At 39.4% G+C, this 23,268-nt stretch overlaps 1 protein-coding gene and 1 long non-coding RNA gene across 4 annotated transcripts in view; one reads left to right on the top strand and one right to left on the bottom strand.

The window, feature by feature from the left end:
- The window catches only part of LOC126585086 (uncharacterized), a 28,391-nt gene that overhangs the window by 155 nt on the left and 4,968 nt on the right, over window positions 1-23,268 (bottom strand). The gene's annotated exons all lie outside the window — the stretch shown is intronic.
- Window positions 444-8,735, top strand: LOC126585064 (disease resistance protein RUN1-like). 3 transcript variants are annotated; one of them, XR_007610288.1, is made up of 11 exons: window positions 444-997; window positions 1,307-2,402; window positions 2,869-3,147; window positions 3,297-4,112; window positions 4,399-4,863; window positions 5,119-6,045; window positions 6,660-6,738; window positions 7,155-7,335; window positions 7,865-7,986; window positions 8,073-8,594; window positions 8,684-8,735. XR_007610288.1 is itself a non-coding variant. In XM_050249451.1 (10 exons), exons 1-10 carry the CDS (start codon window positions 537-539, stop codon window positions 8,213-8,215), a joined length of 4,569 nt encoding a protein of 1,522 aa, XP_050105408.1. In that variant the 5' UTR covers window positions 444-536; the 3' UTR covers window positions 8,216-8,735. The 3 variants fall into 3 exon arrangements, 2 of the variants coding, with proteins under 2 accessions (XP_050105408.1, XP_050105409.1); XM_050249451.1 differs by having other exon boundaries at window positions 8,073-8,735; XM_050249452.1 differs by having other exon boundaries at window positions 445-997; window positions 3,300-4,112; window positions 8,073-8,735.

Raw genomic sequence — 23,268 nt, 5'->3', positions numbered from 1 at the left:
TCTCTCGGTCAGTCTTTATTGGCAGCATCACTTGTGGGAAACTCACAGGCTTCTTTGTTTGCTTCTACTTGGAGGTTCCGTTCGGAGAGTTTCATTGATGGATTATGGGTCTTCCTTCCTCCCATCTCTGAGGCGTTAATTGGTCGGCACCTGCTGTTTGTGCGGTGCTGCAGCGGCAGATGTGGCAGAAGGCTAAGGCTTTCTTTCGGTGTTTGTTTTTGGGCATTAGCCCATTTTTAGGCCCTTGACGTTTAGCTTGTAAGGTGAATTTTTGCTTTGTATATATAGTGTGGGCCCTTGTTAGCTTTGTTCTGTAAATTTTCTACGATAATGATATTTACCGTTTTACCCGAAAAAAAAAGAGAAGAAAAAAAGATAAAAACAAAGGGGCTCTGTGAATAGCGATTCTAGGGTAATATTATAAGGTTCATGTTTTTTGGGTCAATGTGTAGTGGACTTCCTTTGCTAGTTCGATTCAAAATCCATCTGCCCCTAGTTCCATTTTGCAGTTCCGATTAGACATAATCGTTGAACAGATGGAGAACCCGGGCAGCAAGTACGACGTGTTCTTGAGCTTTAGAGGCGAAGAAACACGCATGGGCATCACGGACCACCTCTACTGTACATTAAAAGACTACAAGTTCAATGTCTTTCTGGACGAGGACGAATTACCTAGAGGGGATGGTATATCAGGAGAACTGACGCAAGCAATCAAAGGGTCCAGACTTGCTGCCATCGTGTTCTCAAAGCGTTATGCGGAGTCCAGATGGTGTCTTCAGGAGCTGGTGCAGATCATGGAGTGCAGAAAACTGGGTCAACTTGTTTTTCCGATTTTCTACGATGTTGATCCTTCAGATGTCAGGCATCAGACTGGTAGTTTTGCAACCGCGTTTCAGAACCATGAACAAAGGTTTACGAAAGAAAAAGTCCAGGAGTGGAGAGAGGCTCTTACTGCAGCTGCAGAGTTGAGCGGCGAGCATTTTCAAGTGAATAACGGGTAATAACTTGTTTATTTCCTTTAACAAAGTAATTCTTTGAATCGTTCTGTTTTTCAAAATATAATCGCAAAGCTTAGAAACTCTGATACGAGGATTAATATATAAACGCTTGATCTATCTCACTCGATATACACAATAAAAAAATAATTGGTAATAATTGCCTTGTTGAAATTTAACAACCAGGATTTCAGTTTAGGAAATTGTAATAGTATCTGGAGATTTTGACTCGTCAATTTCTGAAAGATTAATGTGATCTTGAAGTCGCACAATAAATTTTTACTTTTGCTTTGTTGAATTTTAACAACCAGGAATGAAGGAAATTTTATCAGGAACGTTGTTTCTCAGATCACTGGAAAACTGAGCAGAAACAATTGCTTAGTGGTACCTACCAAGCTAGTTGGAATAGATTCTCGCGTGCGAGAAATTAGTAAGCATTTAGATGTTGGAGGATCAAATGATGTTCGCATAATTGGAATTTTGGGTATGTGTGGACTGGGTAAGACAACGGTTGCAAAAGCCGTTTTCAACAAACATCATCATAGTTTTGACGGTGCAAGTTTCCTTGAAACCGCGAGCGAAGAGAAACTGGTTGATTTGCAAAAAAAACTTATTTCTGATATCTTGAAACAGGCCTACATATTGGTAAGTAGTATCAATGAAGGGACCAAGGAGATAAAACAAAGGTTAGGCAACAGAAGGGTACTTGTCGTAATTGATGATTTAGACAGCGTTCAACAAAGAGATGCTTTGGCTATAAAACCTGACTCCTTTGGTCCAGGGAGCAGAATCATTATAACTTCAAGAAACGAACATTTGCTAAAGATAATTAATGTGGATAAGATATGTCCTCTGCCAGCAATGAATGAAGGAGAAGCTCTTGAACTACTTAGTTGGCATGCCTTTAGAAACAATTATCCTAATGAAGAGTATATTGAGCTCTCAAGAAAGGCTGTTGGCTACTGTGGAGGTTTGCCACTAACACTTGAAGTCTTAGGTTCTTATATACGTACAGGAAGCACAAGTGAATGGGAAACTGTACTGGATAAATGGAAAAGGTCACAGCCTTATCGGGAAATTCACAGAAGACTTAAAATAAGCTATGATGGGCTAACTGATGATGACGTGAAGGCTATATTCCTTGACATCTCTTGTTTCTTTACTGGAATGAACAAGGACTATGTCATGACAGTACTGGATGGCTGTCAGTTTTATCCAGAAATAGGGATTCGAGAACTCCAAGATCAATGCCTTGTAACTGTTGATAAAGAAGGCAATCTCATGATGCATGATTTGATTCAAGGCATGGGCAGAGAAATCGTGCGTGCAGAATCCCCTGACAATCCTGGAGAACGTAGTAGATTGTGGCATAATGAAGATATAACAGACGTATTGACGAAGCAATCTGTGAGTACTTTTGCAATTAAATTTGATGTTAAATGCATGTACTAATGTAGCAGAGAAAGGAACCTGTAAGAGACAAAAAAGGAGCCTTTTGTATTGAATCATCTCAAATTAAATAACAGAATCACACATGTCCTGCTCTCGTTAAGTACAATTTGTGAATTATGATACCTGTAGCAGAAGCTTGCTAAAGATACCTAATTCATGTAGACAGATGTAAAGTACAACTCTATGGTTATAATCCAGACATATAAGCATATTATAGTAGATATATAATAAAAGTTGCCTATGAGAGGTCCCATGTTCTATATTGTCTAATTGTCTGCCTCTCATGTGGTTCATCCATCCAATTCAAGGCTTTGTGGTTCTGATGTATGAATTAATCACCTTTTCACTTGCATATAACCCTTTTCTTAGTTCCTCTGTTGTTGTTGGTTTGTTTTTAATTTTCAACTATTTTTTGTAATAGGGAACGGAAGACGTTGAAGGACTCGCTTTAGATATGCAAGAGTCTGACGAGTGTAGCTTCAGTACAGAAGCATTTGGAAAGATGCAGAGTCTGAGATTGCTCAAACTCAATAACATAAAGCTCACTGGAAGTTACGACAATCTTTCCAAAGAGTTAAGATGGTTGTGTTGGCATGGATTTCCTCTGAAGGTCATACCTGAAGATTTCGATCAATCAAACCTTGTTGCTATTGACCTGAGCTATAGCAAACTCATACGAGTTTGGGTGGATACTGACGTGGTATGATACGATCTCAAACAAATTATTAATTATTTTCTTCAGCTTCTGTGAATACCAATATCTTGCTTTCTCTCTCTTCTATTTGAATTTTTATTTTGTGTTCTGTTTTTTTTTTTAATTTATTATTTATTAATTTTATTTTTCCCTAGCAGCTGCTCAAGAATCTGAAAATCATCAATCTCAGTCATTCCCATTACCTAACAGAATCACCAGATCTTTCCAAAATCCCAAATCTAGAAAAACTGATATTGGTAAATTGTGTAAGATTGTCTAAGATTCACCCATCCATTGGGCATCTTGAAAGACTTTCGTTGGTAAATCTTGAGGACTGCAAAACGCTTCAGTATTTACCAGGGGATTTCTGTAAGTCAAAATCAGTTGAGACTCTTATTCTTAAAGGCTGTACAGGATTTATAAAACTGAAGGACAAGGGGGAGATGGTATCATCGACAACACTTCAAGCAAGCCATACAATGACAATGAAATTACCATCCTCAATAGCAGGATTGAAGAACCTGAGATCTGTGCTCCTTTCATTGCATGGCTTAAGTTCTTTGACACTTTTAGGTCTTGGAAACTGCGGTTTAACTGATGATGCAATCCCTAAGGATCTTGGGAGTCTATTTTCCTTAGAAATATTGGAGCTTGATGGCAATTTGTTTTATAGCCTACCTAGCCTCAGTGGACTCTCCAAGCTTAAAATGTTAGATTTGAGTTATTGCAAAAATCTTCTTGAAATCCCAGATTTACCAAGAAGTTTGGAAATCTTGAGAGCGAATCACTGCATTGCACTCGCAAAACTGCCTAATTTTTCAGAAATGTCAAGTATGGTAGAACTGCATCTAAATCACTCCCCCAAACTCACTGAGATTCTAGGCTTGCATAAGTCGTTAAACACTATGAGAAGGATTCATATGGAAGGCTGCACCAATCTCACTGCTGATTTTAGGAAGAACATCATACTGGTCTCTCTCTCTCTCTCTCTCTCTCTCACAGACACACACACACATATCCACAAAAACACGCCAAAAACATGCATTTACAAGAATGTATTTCTTAAGCATAAGAATGACATGTACATGCTGAGTTTTAGGAAGAACATCCTACAGATCTCCCTCTGAGAGCCATATTCTTTTCCTCTTTCTATCACACGCCCACAGAGGCACCTGTACTGTACATGTTCATGACACACGCATGCATAATTAAGGCTTGCTTATACAAATTAATCTGGCTTTATGTGGTATGCTCTAGGGATGGACTTCTTGCGGACATGGTGACATTTTTCTCAGTGGAATTTATGATATTCCGGAGTGGTTCCAGATTGTTGGTATTCATGAGCCCAATGATGTTCGTTTTAAAGTGCCTCGTAATTTTAGAGGATTGACTGTGTGCTGTGTTTTCGAAACATATTGTCCGGGATTTACTGTTACAAATATTACCAAGCGTAAGGCTTTGCACACCTGGGATGAATCTACCTGCTGGGTAGCTGATAGTGTACTCCGTTTGCAAAGTGTATTATCAAATGATGTACTCCATTTGCAAAGTGGGGACGAAGTCTCGATTTCTGCAGTTACAAAGGCTCATGGGAGAGGGAGAGTAATAGGGAGAGTGATGAAAACAGGAGTTAATCTAGTCTGGGATGATGGTAATGCCGGTGACAAATACACTAGCATTGAGGAGATTGGTGCTGTACCAAGAAATAATTCATCTGAAGAGGTTTGTACTTCCGAAATTATTAGATAGTTATATCGTATATTTGCCAAATTTTAGCATCTAAGTTTAGTTTTTGGTTATTTTTATATTTTTGTTTTTTTCTTATATAATTAAACTTCTATAAATAAATAGCCTTGAGACAAGGAAGACTATCTATGTATTTTTTTTTCTTAAATATTATACATTGTATTTAGTTTCTCATCTCAAAGATGTAAAGAAATCAACAATTAACCATAGTTGTATACTTTTGTTTTCTAGACTCTTCCATCTCCCTCGGTCCACACGGATGGTTGTTTGCCCATGGCTTCCGATCTCGAAAAGTGTGCCAATGAGGCATTCATCGATGACTGCTTCAAGTTGGCCGTTGACCTCTACACCCATGCCATCGCTTTCAACCCTCAGAGCGCTGAGCTCTACACCAACCGCGCACAGGCCAACATCAAATCCGGCAATCTCACTGAGGCTGTTGCGGATGCGAACAAGGCAATCGAGTTCGATCCATTATCGTACAAAGCGTATTTGCGCAAAGGAATTGCCTGCATCAAGCTCAAGGAATATCAGACTGCAAAAGCAACCCTGGAAATTGGTGCTCCTTTGGCCCCGCATGAGACAAGATTCGCTAATTTGATAAAAGAGTGTGATGAGAAAATTGCAGAGGAAACTGCTGTTCTACCAACGGCTTCATTGGAGAACATTACAGAGAATGTTATACCTGCAAAAGATGTTCAGCCTGCGAGTCAACCTTCCAATCAGGTGACTGTAGCATCTGTCAAACCAAAATACAGGCCTGAATTCTACCAGAAGCCAGAAGAAGTGGTTGTGACTATATTCGCCGAGGGCATACCAGCCAAAGACGTTAATGTTGACTTTGGTGAACAAAAATTAGGTGTTAGCATTGATGTTGCTGGTGAAGATACATATTATTTTCAGACCCACTTATTTGGAAAGATAATACCTGAAATGTGCAGATTTGACGTTCTGTCCACCAAAGTTGAAATTCGCCTGGCTAAAGCTGAACCATTACACTGGACATCTCTTGAATTCAGTGAGGACAACCCTGTTCCACTAAAGGTCACTGGCCCAGTTGTTGGAGTGCCAAGCCCATCCTACCTATCCTCGAAACCCCGTACAAATCCTGTCACTGTGCATCCCATGCCTTCAAATGATGCAAATCAACCAGATGGGGTAAGAAAAGATTGTCGATCAATCTATCATTAAATACCTACATTATATGGGTTACTGTTTTCTTTGAAGGTTATATTAGCTTGTTTAGGACACTTGTCAGACAGGATTTCTACGTTTTTTGTTAACATAAATGCATAAATGTATGTATGGTAAGAGAAAAGTTCCATATATATAATTTAGAACAAAAATCCGTAGGCAGAATGTCTCAATGGCGTAATATTGCTTTTTTACGTAAAGTAAGCTTAGCAGGGTACCGAGAGAAAAATGGTAAGATGGCAATGATCACCATATAAGACCTAAGTACGGTTTATATAATAACAATATCCCTTTCAAAGTAAGAATAGCATTTCTATAAGCAGTAAACCCTTTGAGATGTTGGTGCCGCTAAACCTGGTTTTGTGATCCAGTATGCTCTTAATTCATAGTTGCTTATCAAGAAAGCTAAAAAGCAGCATTTTCTAGTAAGGAATGCGTTCAGCGAAAAAAGGAAAAATATATACCATAAATAGGAAATCGAAAGCTCTATTTGGGATATTTCATTTCAGTTCTGGATTCATTTCAATCATTTCTTAGCTTCTTAGTTTCATTCTATCTGATGCTTTACTTATTACCAGAATACCATTGTGAAAGCAGAACCTCGTTCCTTCATTGCATCTGGTTTTAGCTTATCCGAAGAGCAGCACGATGTGGCAGGTTTGTTGTTTAAATTAAATTTTCTATCATTTCTAATTACATATTCATAGATTAGAATGCTGGATGTCTTGGACTATTGGACCACAAGTTTGCGAACTCATCCTTTTGAAACTTGTATTTTCTGTCTTTACGTTATGAGGAACTTCGTGATAGTCTTCTCAGAGAAGATGCAAGATTTTTAATTTTCAGTTATTTTCAACTTTTGGTATATTTGCCTATAGAAATATTTTGGCACACAGCATATTCTTGATTTTGCAGTAATTCTGTATATTTGCCTAGGCCTCCTGCACACGGCATACTCTTGAATCTTGATAATGGAAGTATTAAAAATAACATATACGTTTATCCATTACAATTAGCTTGAGAGGCCAGTGTTACAGGTTGCTCGTTTCTAAAACATAATATGCTATTTGCAGGGCCACCAGTCAAACACAGAAAGCAACATCGCATAAAGTATGCTCAAAACCAGGAACCAAGTCTACTGAGAGGTGTGTATTTTAAGAATATGAAGTGGCATGCAGCAATAAAAGTTGACAAGAAACAAATCCACTTGGGCACTGTTGGTTCCCAAGAAGAGGCTGCTCATTTGTACGACAGGTACAATCATTTTTTTTTCACTACGAACAATTTTTATTGGATGAGCACTATAAGGAAAGATCAGCAGATACAAGATTTTTCAGTAGTGCATAATATTGAAATTCATAAACCAGTGCAGTTTTCCTTTGTCTATCTACTACCGAATGCCTTCTCTTGTTTAGTGGTTTGTCATCATGTTTTTAGATACACCAAATAAAACAATCTTAGTTTTCACTGTTGCTACACTGGTTTTTTTCGTTCACGTTCTTTGGACAGGGTCACCAGATAGAACATGCCATCCTTTATGTTCATTCCAACCAGTGGTTACCTGTGTCCTTTTTTATGTTACTTCTGGTTTTTTATTTTTTAAAACCTGAAGGTCTGTTGTGTCTGCATTACCAACATGATTTAGTGGTTCGTGTCAATCCCCCGACATTCAAAAACATGAAACTTGATAAGCCAAATGGGAAAATGGGTGGTAAGCTTTGTGTGTCAAATGCAATAAATTATATGTCATATAAACTTTGTTGGTTTTGTTATTTGTGTTCAGGGCTGCTTTCATGTGTGGGAGGGAACCAAATTTTGAGCTTTCTGAGGAGGAGAAGCAAGAACTCAGGAAATTCAAGTGGGATGAATTCTTGGTAATGACTCGTCATGCAATTACCAATAAAAGTAAGTTTTCCTCTTCTCTTGCCTCACATTCCCCAGACTATACATGCCCCCGGTCTTTAATTGTTTGCTTTCGTGAAATATTTCAGAACACATGAGAAGGCAAGGGGCAGAGTCAGAGAAGAGGTCCGAGAGTCCTCAATTAGAAGACAGCGACTGGGAGGATGACCAAGAAGAAGTGAGTGGCCTTTCAGCTTCAGAAGATGCAGAGCAAGACATGTCAGACTCTTGAACACAAACGTTCAAGGGCAATGCTTAATTTCCTGCTTTCTAACAGTTAAGTGCTCAGCTGATAGACCTCCCATTTTTTGGTGTATAAAGGCCCATATTAGGGAAAATGGTGAATTTCATGGTCTTTCGCTTTAGATATACAAGAGTTTGACACGCGTAGCTTCAGTTCAGAATCATTTAGAAACATGCAGAGTCTGAGATTGCTCAAACTCAAAAACATAAAGCTCACTGGAAGTTACCACCATCTTTCCAAGGATTTAAGATGGTTATGTTGGCATGGATTTCCTCTGAAGGTCATACCTGACGATTTCGATCAACAAAACCTAGTTGCTATTGACTTGAGCTATAGACTCATACGACTTTGGGAGGATACTGACGTGGTATGATATGATCTCAAACAAATTATTTGTTATTTTCTTCAGCTTCTGTGAATACCAATATCTTGCTTTCTCTCTTCTATTTTATTTAGAAATATTGGAGCTTGATGGCAATGATAAGCCAGATATTTGCTTTCTCTCTTCTATTTGATTCCATCCCTAAGGATCTAGGTCGACGTGTCGGATACAATGATAAGCCAAGGACCATCTTCAATTGCAAGATTGAAGAACCTGACATCTTTATTTCTATGGGGTTTGAGAGGGTCACCAAGCAATACTTCATCTGACGAGGTTTGTACTTCTGAAATTATTAGAGTTATATCGTATATTTGCCAAATTTTATCACCTAAGTTTAGGTTTTGGTTATTTTGTCCTATTTTTGTTTTTGGTTTTCTATATAATTAAACTTCTTTAAATTAATAGCCTTGAGACCCAGGAAGATTATTAGTTAGCAAAATATTAAATAATCGATAAATTAAAAATTTATTAATCTATCAAAGTATTTTTTATTTTATTAAATACTATAAATTGTATTTAGTTTCGTATCTCAAAGATGTAAAGAAATCAACAATTAACCATAGTTGTATACTCTTCTTTCCTAGACTCTTTCATCTCCCTCAGTCCACACGGACGGTTGTCCGCCCATGGCTTCCGATCTCAAAAAGTGTGCGAAGGAGGCGTTCATCTAGAACCCGTTCGAGTTGGCCGTAGCATCTGTCAAGCCAAAATGCAGGCATGAATTCTACCAGAAGCCAGAAGAAGTGGTTGTGACTATATTCACCAAGGGCATGGCAGCCAAAGACGTTAATGTTGAATTTGGTGAACAAATACTAAGTGTTAGCATTGATGTTGCTGGTGAAGGTACATATTATTTTCAGCCTCGCTTATTTGGAAAGATAATACCTACAAGGTGCAGATTTGACGTTCTGTCCACCAAAGTTGGAATTCGCCTGGCTAAAGCTTGAACCATGACACTGGACATCTCTTGAATTCAGCTGTTGGGGTGTCAAGTCCAGACTACCCATCCCCGAAACCAGAAAGGGTAGGGTAGGCGGGGGGCCAAGCGATGGGGCAGGAAGAACTTAATGTACAACAACAACAAAGCCTTTTCCCACTAAGTGGATGAAAAAGGAGATGAGACATGCTGAGGGAAGTGAAACAGGACAGTGCCTTCGACAAACTGGAAGGAAGTGGGAAACAAAAAGGTTGAGGGAAATGCTCCGGTCGGCATGGAGATGAAGAAATGGGAGTTCTAGACTGTTGTGCTCTCTAGTACTAGTTGGAACTTGGACGAATGCTTGTAAGTTGTAACCTACTTGGGAGTGATTTTGTTGGTTGTACGGACAATGATTAGTTTTCCAACTAGTCTTTGGCGCTACTCTGGTTTGGATGACGACTCTCTCTTAAGAAATCAAACGGAATTGGTGTATTCGCTTTTGTGTTTTGCTTGTGCATTGTAAAGTCTGATCAAATGAATTGAAAAATAGAAAGGACATTAATTAACAAGAGGTATGTAAGAGATAAAGTTAGGCACGTGGATTGTACCGTCCTTTATCATATGGGAGAACAGTGAAAAAAATATTAAGAAATAAATAACAAGCCTCATGGCAGCAACAATTTGCAAGTTTAGATGGCAACTTGGCATTCACAGCCTTTGATTCCTGGATTTTAAGTTGTAAATAAGTTATTATAACTATACATTAGCTACAAAAATATAAATACTTTGAAATAAATATGGGATTATAGGAATGACGGGAAAAAAAACATTTGAAACTAATGTATTAGAGTATTAGAGAATTAGAGAAATTAGGTTTCAGCAGTACAAAACCTATCACAACCTCGTATGCATCTCCAACTAAAAGAAAACTAGTTAAACACAGACCAAGATGGCAACAAAAACTAACCTTTTTCCAATAGAAAACAAATGAATTTAGGATGGTTGTATTTGAACCTCAAATCTGCTTCTATTTTTTTCCAATTCAAAATTATTTTTTTGAGCCCCCTTTCATTGCAAGTTTTTTTTAAAGTTAAAGGGTAAAGGGTAATGTTATCTTGGGCTTTTACCTTCGGCTTTTTAGCTAAAATGGATATTAAGATTGATATAACTCCTCACTTGGTTCTTGAGATTTGAAAGTGACAGAAGTGGTTCCTGTGTTTGTCCAGTTTCAATTATTTTGTTTATTCCGTGAAAAATCTATGTTAAGTAAAGATCAAAATGATAAAAAATACTCTCAACTTAATAAACAATAAAGCTAAAATAATTTGACAATAATTGAGGGTATTTTTGCTATTTTATTTTTATTTAACATAATTTTATGAAATGACCAAAATAATTGATTGTGAACCAACTCAGAAATCATCTTATCGATTTTAAATATCATAGATGTAAATCACCACATCAAAAATGTCCTGCCCCAAACTGTTAGCGAAGGGCATGAACTCTGGACTACCACTAAAATTCCCCCGTACTTACCCCAAAAGGGTAATAAATTCCCTTTCCTTACACCTAGGTCCACATGAGCTATTACAATTCTTCTATCAAATCTCGTTTTTCTCTATTGAAACATTATTAGTTTTGTCTCCTAAACTTAAGAAAGCCCTCTCACGCTCCACTAATAATTTTTATGATATCATCGTTTGCGTGCATTGTTACTGAAGAAAGTTGAGATTTCATCGTAAAACTAATTGGCAATATGTTATATAGGGAATAATCCCATCTCTTATAGGCCCTTGTATGTTTTGTTCCCTCACCAATGTGGGACTTTGTCTTCACATTCTCATACGCCCCCTCAGATGTGGTGAATTTTCAAGCCTAACACGTGGACAATACAAACAGGGTGATGTGAGCACATGTGGCCATTGGGCTTTACACGTGGGTCAACCTATTCGGATACAATGAAGAAAGTTAAGGTTCCACCATAAAACTTATTGACAATACGAAGAGCAACTCAACCTCTTATAAGCCCTTTTCATACCATAAAACTTATTGACAATACGAAGAGCAACTCAACCTCTTATAAGCCCTTTTCATAGTTTGGTTGCTCACCTATCTTTGTCCTCACATTCTCACAGTTAGCACTATTCTTCACATAATTGATCTTCAAATTCAAATTTTCCAGTTCTCTATTCCTCACTTTGTGTCCATCCCGAATTCTAGTCAACCCTAACTCAACCAATTTGATTAATCATGTCAAATGACTCGACATAACAAAGGCCCTACAAAGGCACCATTCAAACAAACAAGTTCATATTGCAGCACACTAAGCAGCAAACCTTGCCCGACGAGCAGAGCTCCTGGAAGCTGTGCGAGGGACAGATCCAGCCCAAATAGTAGCATCATATCCAAAGGTTAAACTTTAAGTTTTCAAATGAAATCCAACAATCAATCATGTAACGATAGTCCGTGTTTTTAGGTACAAAAGAGAAAAATTGCTATTTAACAATTCAGCAAGAACTATCCACCTACTTCATTCATGGAAGAGTCTTACTCTTATATCAAAGTGTAGAATTATCACTTCAAAACTTTCTTTGTTGCTTCTACATGCAGTTTCTGTGAGAATATGGAATTATCGTACGTTGATAAGTTAAAGAAAGCTTCTAAGGAGTTAAACTACTCCTCCCCATTCCCCAAGAGACATGGGTTATTAGTTACTGAGCAAAAATTTAACTTCCATCACGCAATCATAGTGTGTTCATCCCCACTAATCTTACACAGGCATATAAACTAGTTTTCTAATCGTCAATTAGTAAACTTCATTTTCACCGAAGATGCTTGGATAAGCTGACTGCCAAGATAAATTCATTTTCCAAGAAGATCGTATAACATATAACATTTCTATCCATTAAGTTTCACCTATCAATCTATGACTACAAGTTACAACCAAAGCCTACCCTAGTTTCCCTTATGGTGAAAGAGACCAGGTTTCGAACTGTTCTCTATGTACAGATCCAAGATCAAGTGCATTACATAAATTACAAGCACACCAGACGTACCCAAGCATGTAATGTTGGTTAAGGATTGAGTTTGCATCATGTGGTAACCCGTGTTACCTATCCTTTATTTTTTTATTTTTTTTTATTTTTTTTAAAAGGAACCAGCTGGTGGCTTCGTTACCGCAGTCCATCATTTTTTAGGCTTGAAGACTCACAGATACATTTTAGTCTTCCTGGCCATCCTTTTGCTTTACCTGTCATTTCCATAAGACGCTAGGTTAAAGAAAATAATACGATGGTAGTTAAGACCAAAAGTAAATTACTAAACAGATTGCTACCCAAAACAAGTTTAGCAGCCACCTCTTCCAGCTTTCTATAAAAATTCCGATGCACTTCATTGCGGATGCTTTGCACAGCCATAGCATAATCTCCGTGGTCTTCCACCACCATTAAACCCTGCAGTCGCTGCCTCAATATCTCCAAGGCACCATCCAACCCACAAAAGTTCTTAAAACGAGAGGCTCGAGAGCTGCAGTTGTCCTGAGTTGCAGAAGGTTCTTAAGCGCAACGAGGGCCTGCATACCATTGCAAATAAAGAGAAACTGATCATCATAAATGCCATCATAAAAGTCACCAACTGTGCGTAGGCTACTCTCTGTAACATGGTTTTCGGGAAGCCATTGCCCGTCTCTTGTCAGCAACTTGTGCCAAGGCTCAACCTTTATGGAACCACAGCCGCTGAGCCGTGGAAAATTTGAAGGAGACACCTTACAGGAGGGATGGTGAAGCCTTGTATTTCTTCACCACGTTCAAGATCAAGGGCACCCGCATCGGTCGCAAGACAGGCAAAAATTGGTCCTGGCATGGAGAGACAGGCGCCACTGACGTTGAAGCTGCTCATCCCAAGGATGGAAACATCTTTGGTTTGGGCTATGCCAAAAGATTTCACCACAAGAGCAGCAAATCGACATCTCGTCAAGAGGTTCCTGGATTATGTATGAATACAGCCACAAAGACTATCCATCTGCTGTTGGCAATGATGGTGATGAGCTAGTTTTGCTCTGCCAACTCAGAAAGAGCGATAGGACCACGGAGAAGAAGAAGAGAAAGTTTAAGGCTAATGATGGTGGCGGCGACTGTGATGATACTGCAATGCAATCAAAAGGCAAGAAGACGACTCCAAGAAAAATTGATGATAAATTGGTGGCTGATGATCGTATTTCTACTCCCGCTTCAATGTCCATTCATGATGCTGTGGGTGAGCCGTACAGCAACAACAACCGGTGCAATCATATTCGGACATGTTACTGCTTTCTCCAGAGAAGAATGAAGAGCTGGTGATGGCATGTGCTTCCTACTTGACTGATTTAGCTAGGGTTTGTTATTTTGGCTGGGCGTCGTATTATGTAGGGTTTAGGGTTAATGGCTAATATGATTTTACTAACAGAAGAAAACACTTGATAATGAATATGAAAATAAAAAATCCATAAGGCGTTTTTCGATTGACAAACCCGTCATCTTCTCCACTGTGCAATAGCACAAGGCCGCCAAGTGTTACAACTCAAAACGAAAGAACATTTCACAATCTAGATAATGACATTCAAAGTACACCAGAACCCTAATCACTTAGTGAAGCAAGTTTGACAACCAACACCTGGTGAGTGCCATAGAATATATGCCTCATCAGTTGTCAGGCAGTCTCATCACTACTTCAGATGGTGGTCGTAAAGTGCAAACCATCAGATCAATGACAATTTGAATTCCAAGGATAAATATATGAAGCCCATTGTAAACCTTACTGTTTAGTCACAACTGCGCAATGGCTCAAGTGCCGGTGAGACATCTAATACGTGGTGATCCAATGCTTTCAGAGGTCATGGATGGCTCTTAGTTCCATAACTTGACAAAACATTGTGTAGTCGGAACTATAAAGTAGGATGAAGAAACGTAAGTGAGCATGCAAGGAAGCACGGTACCTGATCGAGTGAATTTCTCAGCTTGCTCTCCATTTCTTCTATCATTCTTCCATGTTACAAATATGGCCTTCCTGAATTGAGAGGTGCATATTCATCTACAAAGCCAAAAAGAAAGAGTACTTGATCCATCCCAAGATATCATACAAATAGTACATGCAAAAGATTTTAAGTGATCATTCAAACAGCAAATCTTGTGCTTAATTAGTTTAAAACAATATAACACAATCAATCAAAAAATTGATTCATACAGATTTCACAGCACTTACATTGGCGTACATCAAGTTATTCTATCACAACTATCAAGAGAGAGAAGAGCTGTTCACTATAACTTTCAATAGCTAAAAGGTGTTGAAACTCCTTTTTTGGTCAGCACTAAATAAAGAACATGAAGTGTATACCTCAATCACATGTAAGTGTGAAAGGGGGTGAGTGTCAGGACTATAAGAACACCTTTGTTCGTCTGGAGGAATTTCCACTGGGGACGTTTCCTGGCCAACGAGCACACAGCTCCCCAAGAGGTTGGCGCCGGTTGATATTGTCTATCGGGCTTCTGCTTATTGGCGGGCTGTAAGAAAAGGATAGAGTTAATTATGAAAGGTGCCTTTGTGGCGCCTTAGGTGTAGGCCTTGAGGCTCACAATCAAAATTAACTTTAAGTGTTCAGGCATGCCACTGTCATCTTTAGCATGACAGATGTATGTTTAGTTTAATTGTATATGCCCGAGAGACAAAATTAGCTATGAAATGTGCCTTTGTGGGGCCTTAGGTGTAGGCCTTGAGGCTCACAATCAAAACTAACTTAGTACTCGAACATATAGTGGTTGTTTCATTGTTGTGGAAGTATTATAACTATTATACTTAATCACCCGAGCCCGAAGAGCAGAATAAACCCAAATAGGTGCCTTTGTAAGGCCTTAGGTATAGGCCTTGAGGCTTCCCATCAGAGTTAATTCTATACTCAAGCGTTCTATGGCAATCATAATATAACAAAAGTAAAACTGAGAAATAGGCTGATTACTTGCGCCCCAAGTAACTTTGAACTTCTTGTTATCAAGGACTGTCGTGGATGGGTTAAGTCCACATAAAGTTCTTTTTTATGCCTTGAGACCAAGGACTTTTAATTGATCAATCTTGTATGCCCAAAAGGTTAGAACTTAGAAGTCTTTTAATCATAAACTTGCTAGAAATAACTTAGATGTAGATGGAAGTATACATCATATTAATAGATTTATGAATGAAAAGATAAAACAAAGAGGGTCGGGCAAGGTTTCACCTTGTCAGGTAAGGCTGATCGTCTTGCAACTTCCTCTCTTTGTGATTTACAAAGGGTTTGAGTGCTAGAAGGGGAGACTGGGGGATGAGTTTACAAATGGGAATCGATACTACAGCAAGATTTAGACAGGGTAGCAGAGCTTTTACAAAGGCTTTTTGGTGAAAGTTGATCCTGAAAAGGATGAAGGCTTGGTTCTGACTACAGCTTCGTATGCACATCTGGCTTGAGCAGAGTTTGTGTATTTGTTTGTTTGTTTGAGTGTCCCTATTTCTGATTTCTCTTTCTCTTTTTATAGACGATTTGGCTTGGCTGCCTGCAGCATTAATCTTGCCTGAATGCAGCTGAAAGGTAGTGACTCATCAGATTTTTACTTGTACTGCCATTATAAAGTACTTTTGGGCTGATTAGCTGGCTAGTCTACACCACTTGATCTCTAGGTAGGTGAGCAAGTGGCTTAAGTGATCTGCACTTAGTCGGGAAAAGGGCTTCTTCCTTCTTCTGGGCTTTGGCTTCCTTCCTTTTGGATCTTCTTTTGGGCTAACCCCCTTTTGAGCCCAAAGTTCAAGTTTTAACCCAAACAATGCCCCCTTCAATTAATATTCAGGTTGGAATTCCAGGCGCCAATATTGATTGAATAGCTGCCCTTCATACCCATGTCTTTACTTGGGACTTGTACCCTTTTAAAAAACAATCATCACTTACCTGCGATCTTTTTACTAACCCACAAATCATCAGCTATCCCTAATACGAAATCCCCCATTTTTCGATTTCCTACCTTCCCAGATATTTCACTTCTTCCAAATTTTCAGACTTCCTTTTGCTCTTCGCCCTATATCTTCTGCCCTCATCACCTTCTTGTCACGCCTCTTCCAAACTTATCAAATGGCTTCAGGATCCGACCAAGTCCAGCTATCATACGAATCTGGTGAAGGCATCGCTACTTTACGCCGCTTACTCAACGGATTGCATCGCCCTCGGGTAGGTTTGTACTCTGAACTTTTCTTTGAAGCACACGGGGTACAATCGTAGGGTCCTGCATGGATTTCTCGCGTCCCTGCTGTGATAGAGAGTAATATGCCCAGGGGTAACTGGGTAAAGAGAGTAATATGCCCAGGGGTAACTGGTTTACCCCAAATCCTTTCTTGGCCAAGTCGGGCATCTCTTCATCTAAGTGGTCATCATATCGTCGTGGCTTTCCTCTAATGAACGACCCAGCTTGGACTCAGTGGATTGATGAACTAGAACCAACCTTCAAGAAAAAATGGATGAACAATGGTATTTATGAACTAATAATGCTTTCAAAAACTACCATTATTCCCAAGCCCGAACTGCTTACTACTTCTCTTCTTTTCTGGAACTTGAGCACAAATACTTTTTATTTTTGCATGGTCCCATGTCTCTAACTATTCTAGATATGGCCCAAGTCTTCAGGCTAAGACCATCGGGCAAGATTGTAGATGTTACCTAAGACTGGGTTCCCTCTTCCTCTTCAATTGCTGAAAGCTCTGATTCCTCCGCATCTTTTCTCCGATTAAAATATAACTCTGCGACTTTTAAGAGTTACGGGACCTCTTTCAAGGGATTCATCCCTTTTGTAAAGGAGAATTTTGGTGCAGATTCTTCATGCCAATAAAGATCAAGAACATATGTACTTCCTTTTATATTGGCTCAACAAGCATGTTTTCCCAAATAAATCTAAATGGGTGAAGGTTGAATGGATCCCTTTAGTGGAAGCCCTCCACAACTTTGATGATGTAGCCACAGGTCAATTTCTTCTTTCTCATCTTTATCATCTCCTCTTTGAAATGACTCAAGGCGAGCCATTTGAAACCAATCTGAATGGACCCATATGGATGATCCAAATATGGCTCCAATGGTATTTTCCATAATTTTGGGCTGTTAACTTAGAATTTCCAGAAGGTGTGGCCCCTGCCCGAATATTAGCTGAAGCCGCTCCTACAGATCACTCTACTTTCGCCTGTTTTTATTTCTTCAAAGTTTGTAGAACCCGATCATACTTGGAGGAGCGCTTCAGTTTTGAGGAGATATCCTTGGTTCTCGGACCAAGCCTTCCAAGACGTTCCCAGGGAAGATGCCACCTCATTTTTCAGGGAGAAATTCATCAGTTGTATTCAACCAAGAGACATAGCCTGGGGAGTTCGTGGCAACCGCTATGATCGTGGGTTGGAAGTATATCACCCTAATTTTTGTAGCAGGCAATTAGGCTTTAGGCAAGCCATTCCTATCCCATTCTTTTATTCTGTTCACTATGGCACTTCCTTTCGGTCACTATCCCCTTCAAAGGTGACCTTTTGAGCAGCCCGACGAAGTTTTGAAGTTATGAATTAGGCTGCCTGAAAGTATATAGTTCTTAACTTCAAATGTACTTCACTTTTCTCCACCTGGTGGGAAGCCAAATGGACTAAGAAATATGGAGGAGATTTGCGAGAAACTCACGACCGTCTTTTTAGCCAACTTTCCCTCAAGTCATACCCAAGTTCGGGTGAACTTGAAAACTAGAAGAAAATGATTCAACAGAAGAACCGGTTACTCTTGATAGGTATTTCTCTCCCTGACTCGACTCTGTCTTCCTTCGAAGTTATTTAAGTATCATTTTTCTTGATCCTGCAGCTCAAGTAGATGTTGAATTAACATCCATTGAATCAGATGATGATTCAGCTGATGCCGCAGTTCTTCATGGAGCTGCAGTAGAGGCTCAAAGACGAGAAACTGGAGAAGGTGGAGATGTTTCAGAATCTTTTGGAGATTCAGAAGCTGAAGACGTACCCAAGGCAAACATCAGAGCGCCTAAGCAGAGAAAAGTAGTTGTGGTCGAGACCTCAAAATCTGAACCTGCATTACCACCCAAACCTAAACGGCAAATCCCCACCAGAAAGAGTAAGAGATCAAGGACTATCCAAGCTTCCAAGTCTTCAACCTCATTGGTTCCATTTTCTAAGGCAGGCATAAAGAAGCAAAAGTCTTCAAGTAAGTTTTATACTTTCCTTTATCAAACTGCCACCCTTCTTCCTTATCTAATTGTCCCTGTTCTCTTTGAAATCAGAACCTCAGGCCTCCAAGAGACCAACTATTGCATCCAGGGAGGATCCACTAGGAGCTGAAATGCATCAAAAAGATGAAGATCTACAGAATGTCACCCTCAGGGAGCTTGAGGTATTTGCTTGTATTTTTATTTGCATAATCTCCCTTGCTTTTCTTAAAATTTGAACATGATTGCTTGATTTAGGTCGTAAAGGAAGAAAAGATTCTTCCGCCCAAGGCCTCTTTATCATTTGCCCAAAAAACAAGTGTATCTCTTCCTCGGGCTAATCCTTCGGAAGTGCATTTCCCTCATTCTTGAATCTTGAATAACTTTATAGTCTCTGGAACAGATGATCGAACTTTCTCTTCCTCTCTTTTATCCAGGTTAGGGTATCTGCGCCTTTGCCTAGCCAAGGTTCACCTCTAAAGTCTTCTATTTCTCCTTCTGCCCTGGAGGCAACTCCAGCTTCTCAATTTAATCCAGCAACAGGAGTCATGTTGCATTTTGTGGATGAGGAAAACAGTTTGGTGAGCAATTATCCTGACATTGAACTTCTATACACTGTGCCCATATTAACTTTTTATTTATCTTTTCTCCAGCCATCTCCAATACATGAATCACAACGACCATCAGTGGTGACACTTGAAGAACATGTAGCCTCTGAGATTCCTATGACCCCAATGGTAGCTATCTTGCAGGTGCTTCCTTGCCCGATAGCTACTACCGATGAACCTCCTTCTTTTCCTCATACTCAAGTATGGAGGCATCTTCTCTTTCTATTTTCTTCTCATAACCTGTTTACTAACAACTGCTGCAATCTCTGGATGCTCTTAGGGCGTTGGTGAAGGTTCGGGCACAACTTTTTCTTCCTCTGTTGGTGGTAGTGATTCTCCTCCTCCAACAGGAACTGATACTCTTCCTTTTAAAACCCTAGGACCCATTCATGCATATTTCTTCTTCCCAAAGCTTATCTCTACCTTAAACTGTCTTTCTTTCTTTAGTTCTTGCAGCAAGCCCTAGGAGAGGCTTCTGGTAAATCTCCCCACGTTTGGTGCATAAGACAGAGTTCCCCCGGCCTTCTTCAACTTCTAAAGATACAGGGATTTCCCTCCCTGGAATTGAGAGGACCGGGACCGAAACTAGAGATCTGGCCTCATCAGTGGTCACTACTCCATCAGAAGAAACTGGAGTACGAACCCCTCCCCCTTCTTTTTCATTTTCGACAACTACTGACTTGCCCGAACTTTTTGAAGAATTCGGGGCAACTTGAGACAAGGCTAAAATCTTCAAATCGTTCTTCTGAACCTTCCGACTTTCAAAAGCAACGCGTAGCTTTCTAAGAATGGGTGAGGAAGGATTTCTCAGCTTCGTTCAGCCTTAAGGCTCTTCATGACATATAAAAGGTTACGATATAGCTTTTCAAAGCCGGCCAGCTATCCAAAACCCAACATGATTCCTTCCTATCTTTCTTTGAGAACTTGAAGGCTCTCAGGGATCAACATCAGAAAGCTGAGAGACAAGCCAATCGTGTAAGATGCTTCAAGGAGAAATAATTAAGTACTTCTGCTCAGGTTGCACAGTTGATGGATGAGGGCTTGCTGACAAAAGAAAAGATTAGAGTAATAACTCCTGAAATCCAGAAGCTAGAAGAACAGCTTGTTGCTCTTAAAGCTGAGTAAACAACTCTTCTTGGCACCCTTAAACATCAAATTGAAGAAGTGAAGAAGTCAAACTTAGAGCTAGAACACACTAGGTCTCAACTTGTTAATAGTAACACTGTTCTGGCTGAACCTAGTAGAATTTTTGCAATCATGCAGACTTATCATTCCCGAATAATTACTCAGAGTGAAGATGTAAATCTGTTAAACTAGGATCACTTGTAACCCTTCTTTTTATCAGAATGAACATGTGTCTTACCTCTGCTTGCCTTGCTCATGGAACTGTCTAAACTAAAACATTTTTTTTTTCTTTTTAACACCTCATGAGTTGGGCTTTCTTCAGTTGAAAAGAAAACCTCATGTTTATATATTCGGGCAATTCCTTGCCTCCTCTTTACTTTCTTTTCTGCTTCCTCTACTAATACCAATTTCAGGACCTGATCATGATCACTTGGTCCTTCTTCTGGTACTATTATTGTTGACATGGAGGTATTGGGGTAACATGGGATCTATCTGCCTCTTCTTTCGCAACAAATGATGACCCCCAACTTAGGTTGATCGCGTTGATAGGGGCTTCCGGGAAAGGGTTTGTATCAACCATCATACTGGCTTGGGGTTTGTCAAGCAACAACTTTCCCTTCACTATAAGGTTTTGTATCCAATCTCTGAACTTGACACAATTGGCTATGGAATGGTTGAAGGTATAATGCAACTTGCAATACTTATTCCCCCTTAGCTCTTCTGGTTTGGGTATCTTTTTAGTACTGTCGGGCACAATTACTCTTGCCCGCACCAGTTCTTCATAGATCTCAGGTGCTTTGGCCAAATCAAATGAATAACTCTAGTACTTGGGAGGTTTCATAGGAACGAACCCTCCATCATTCATTACGATTTTTTGGTCTTTGATGGGTTGAACCAACCCTTTTACTGTCAATGGTTTGAAAGGCGTGGTCATTTTAGCAGCACAAACATCAATTTCCTCTCTATCATGGCCATCTTCATGCTCTGGCCTTGCTTCTTCCACCTCCACACGATGAATTGCTGCTTTTTTTTTTGTAAAAGGAATGAGCCTTGGAAGTATGCTTCACTTGCTATTCTTCTAGCAGCAACCTTTCATACTTGGTGGCAGCGATTACCAACTCCTGTAACTCGTTGAATTGCGTATCATAGAACCTTTTCCTTAGAGGTAATCTCAAAGCCCTTTGAGCAATTGATATAAGCTGCGCTTAGTTAACAGGGAATTGGTATCTCATTCTTGTCTTTCTGAACCTTATCATGAAATCCTCTGTGGACTCATGGTCGTATTGTTTGACTTCAACCAGGTCATTGATAGTCATTTCTGATTCTATTCGTAAAACTGTTCATGGAAGGCCATCTCCATCTGCCCCCAGTTGGCCTGTCAAGGTGTGGCATCACAACTCAAAGTGTGATCCTTGGCATCTAAGACCTAAAACTTCAAGAATAAGGGATATTGTTCCCGAACCTCAACCTTGCAGAATCTACTTCCATTTTGGTGGAATAGATTCATTGGTTATGCACCTCTTCATGTGCCTACCAATGTCGTTAAGGAGTACCATTCTAGTAATCAACATGTGAGACTGATTTTGCTCCAAAATTTTGACATGGATGACCTTGTTGGGAGAATTTCTTTAGTACCTTTGGTTTACTTTGTGGATAATCTTATCGATATTGTCCTCAAATATAAGTTAATTGAATAATGTTTCTAACCAAATTCAATTAAAAACGTGATTAGGTATGAATGTGGGAAAATTAGTTGTCTGGATGAATGCGACACTACGCACACTAACTTATACCTAAATCGCATCTCTAACAACAACTTCAAGTTTATCCAACCTGATTAGGAGCATTGGCACGCTTCTCGTTATATAAATGGTACTACATTACCATTTAAGAGACCTTATGTTCTCCTCATTCCTGAAGAACATCGTTGAGTCTTTAGGATATTCGAGAGAACAATGATCATGAATGAAACCACTGATGAAACATAGAGTGGAATGTCTTTGCATCACCCCTAAAATAAGCCTAAAGCTTTATTTTAGGGCCAATAAGCTACCTTCCCACTGGGATATGCCATGTGTGGCTAGCTTAAAGTCGGGTGATTTGAGCAGTTTACTTGCCATGGCACAACTGTTTGGTATACTTAGGTCGAACAATGATTCCACGACACATCTCCTTGCCCAAAGTAAGGATCTTGTGTTTACAAGCGCACACTTTGCCAAGCTTATTCATTTGGGAAATTTGATTTTCTAAATCATCCCTAGCAAAGATATGAAATGGCCCTTTTTTTTCACAGTGTATTCAAGGGAATATATGTGGACTAATCTAACCAAAATGTGGGCAATATAAATACTTATGGTTTTGGCTGATGAATCGAAAAACTGGTCACATGTTTGTCCACACTCACTGCTGCTAAACCTCCTGGCCGATTTTAAGGCACCGCCACCCAAATTATCCTATAAAGTTTAGAAGACTAGATAATACCATAAAGTTTATATCGAAGGTTTTTTAGAAGTATTGCATTTGTTTTTTGGGGTTTAGAATTGGACATTGAATTCTCATGTTCACCCTAAAACAGCCTTGCAAAGTGATCATAAAGCGCAAGTTAATTGATCACTGGACCTTGGTGAACCCACCAAGCTGTTGGTTTCTAAAGCTATGCAATCATGTACACAACTATGTTGATCTGCTTTAAGGCCATTGCCACCCAACCTATTCGACGTCATAGTTGGTTACTAGGTACAAACTTGACATTTCATACTTACACATTTAGGTGC

This window comes from Malus sylvestris, chromosome 10 (assembly GCF_916048215.2).
Source record: "Malus sylvestris chromosome 10, drMalSylv7.2, whole genome shotgun sequence".
In the NCBI taxonomy this organism is placed as follows: domain Eukaryota; kingdom Viridiplantae; phylum Streptophyta; class Magnoliopsida; order Rosales; family Rosaceae; genus Malus; species Malus sylvestris.
This window is presented reverse-complemented; position numbering and strand designations above follow the sequence as displayed.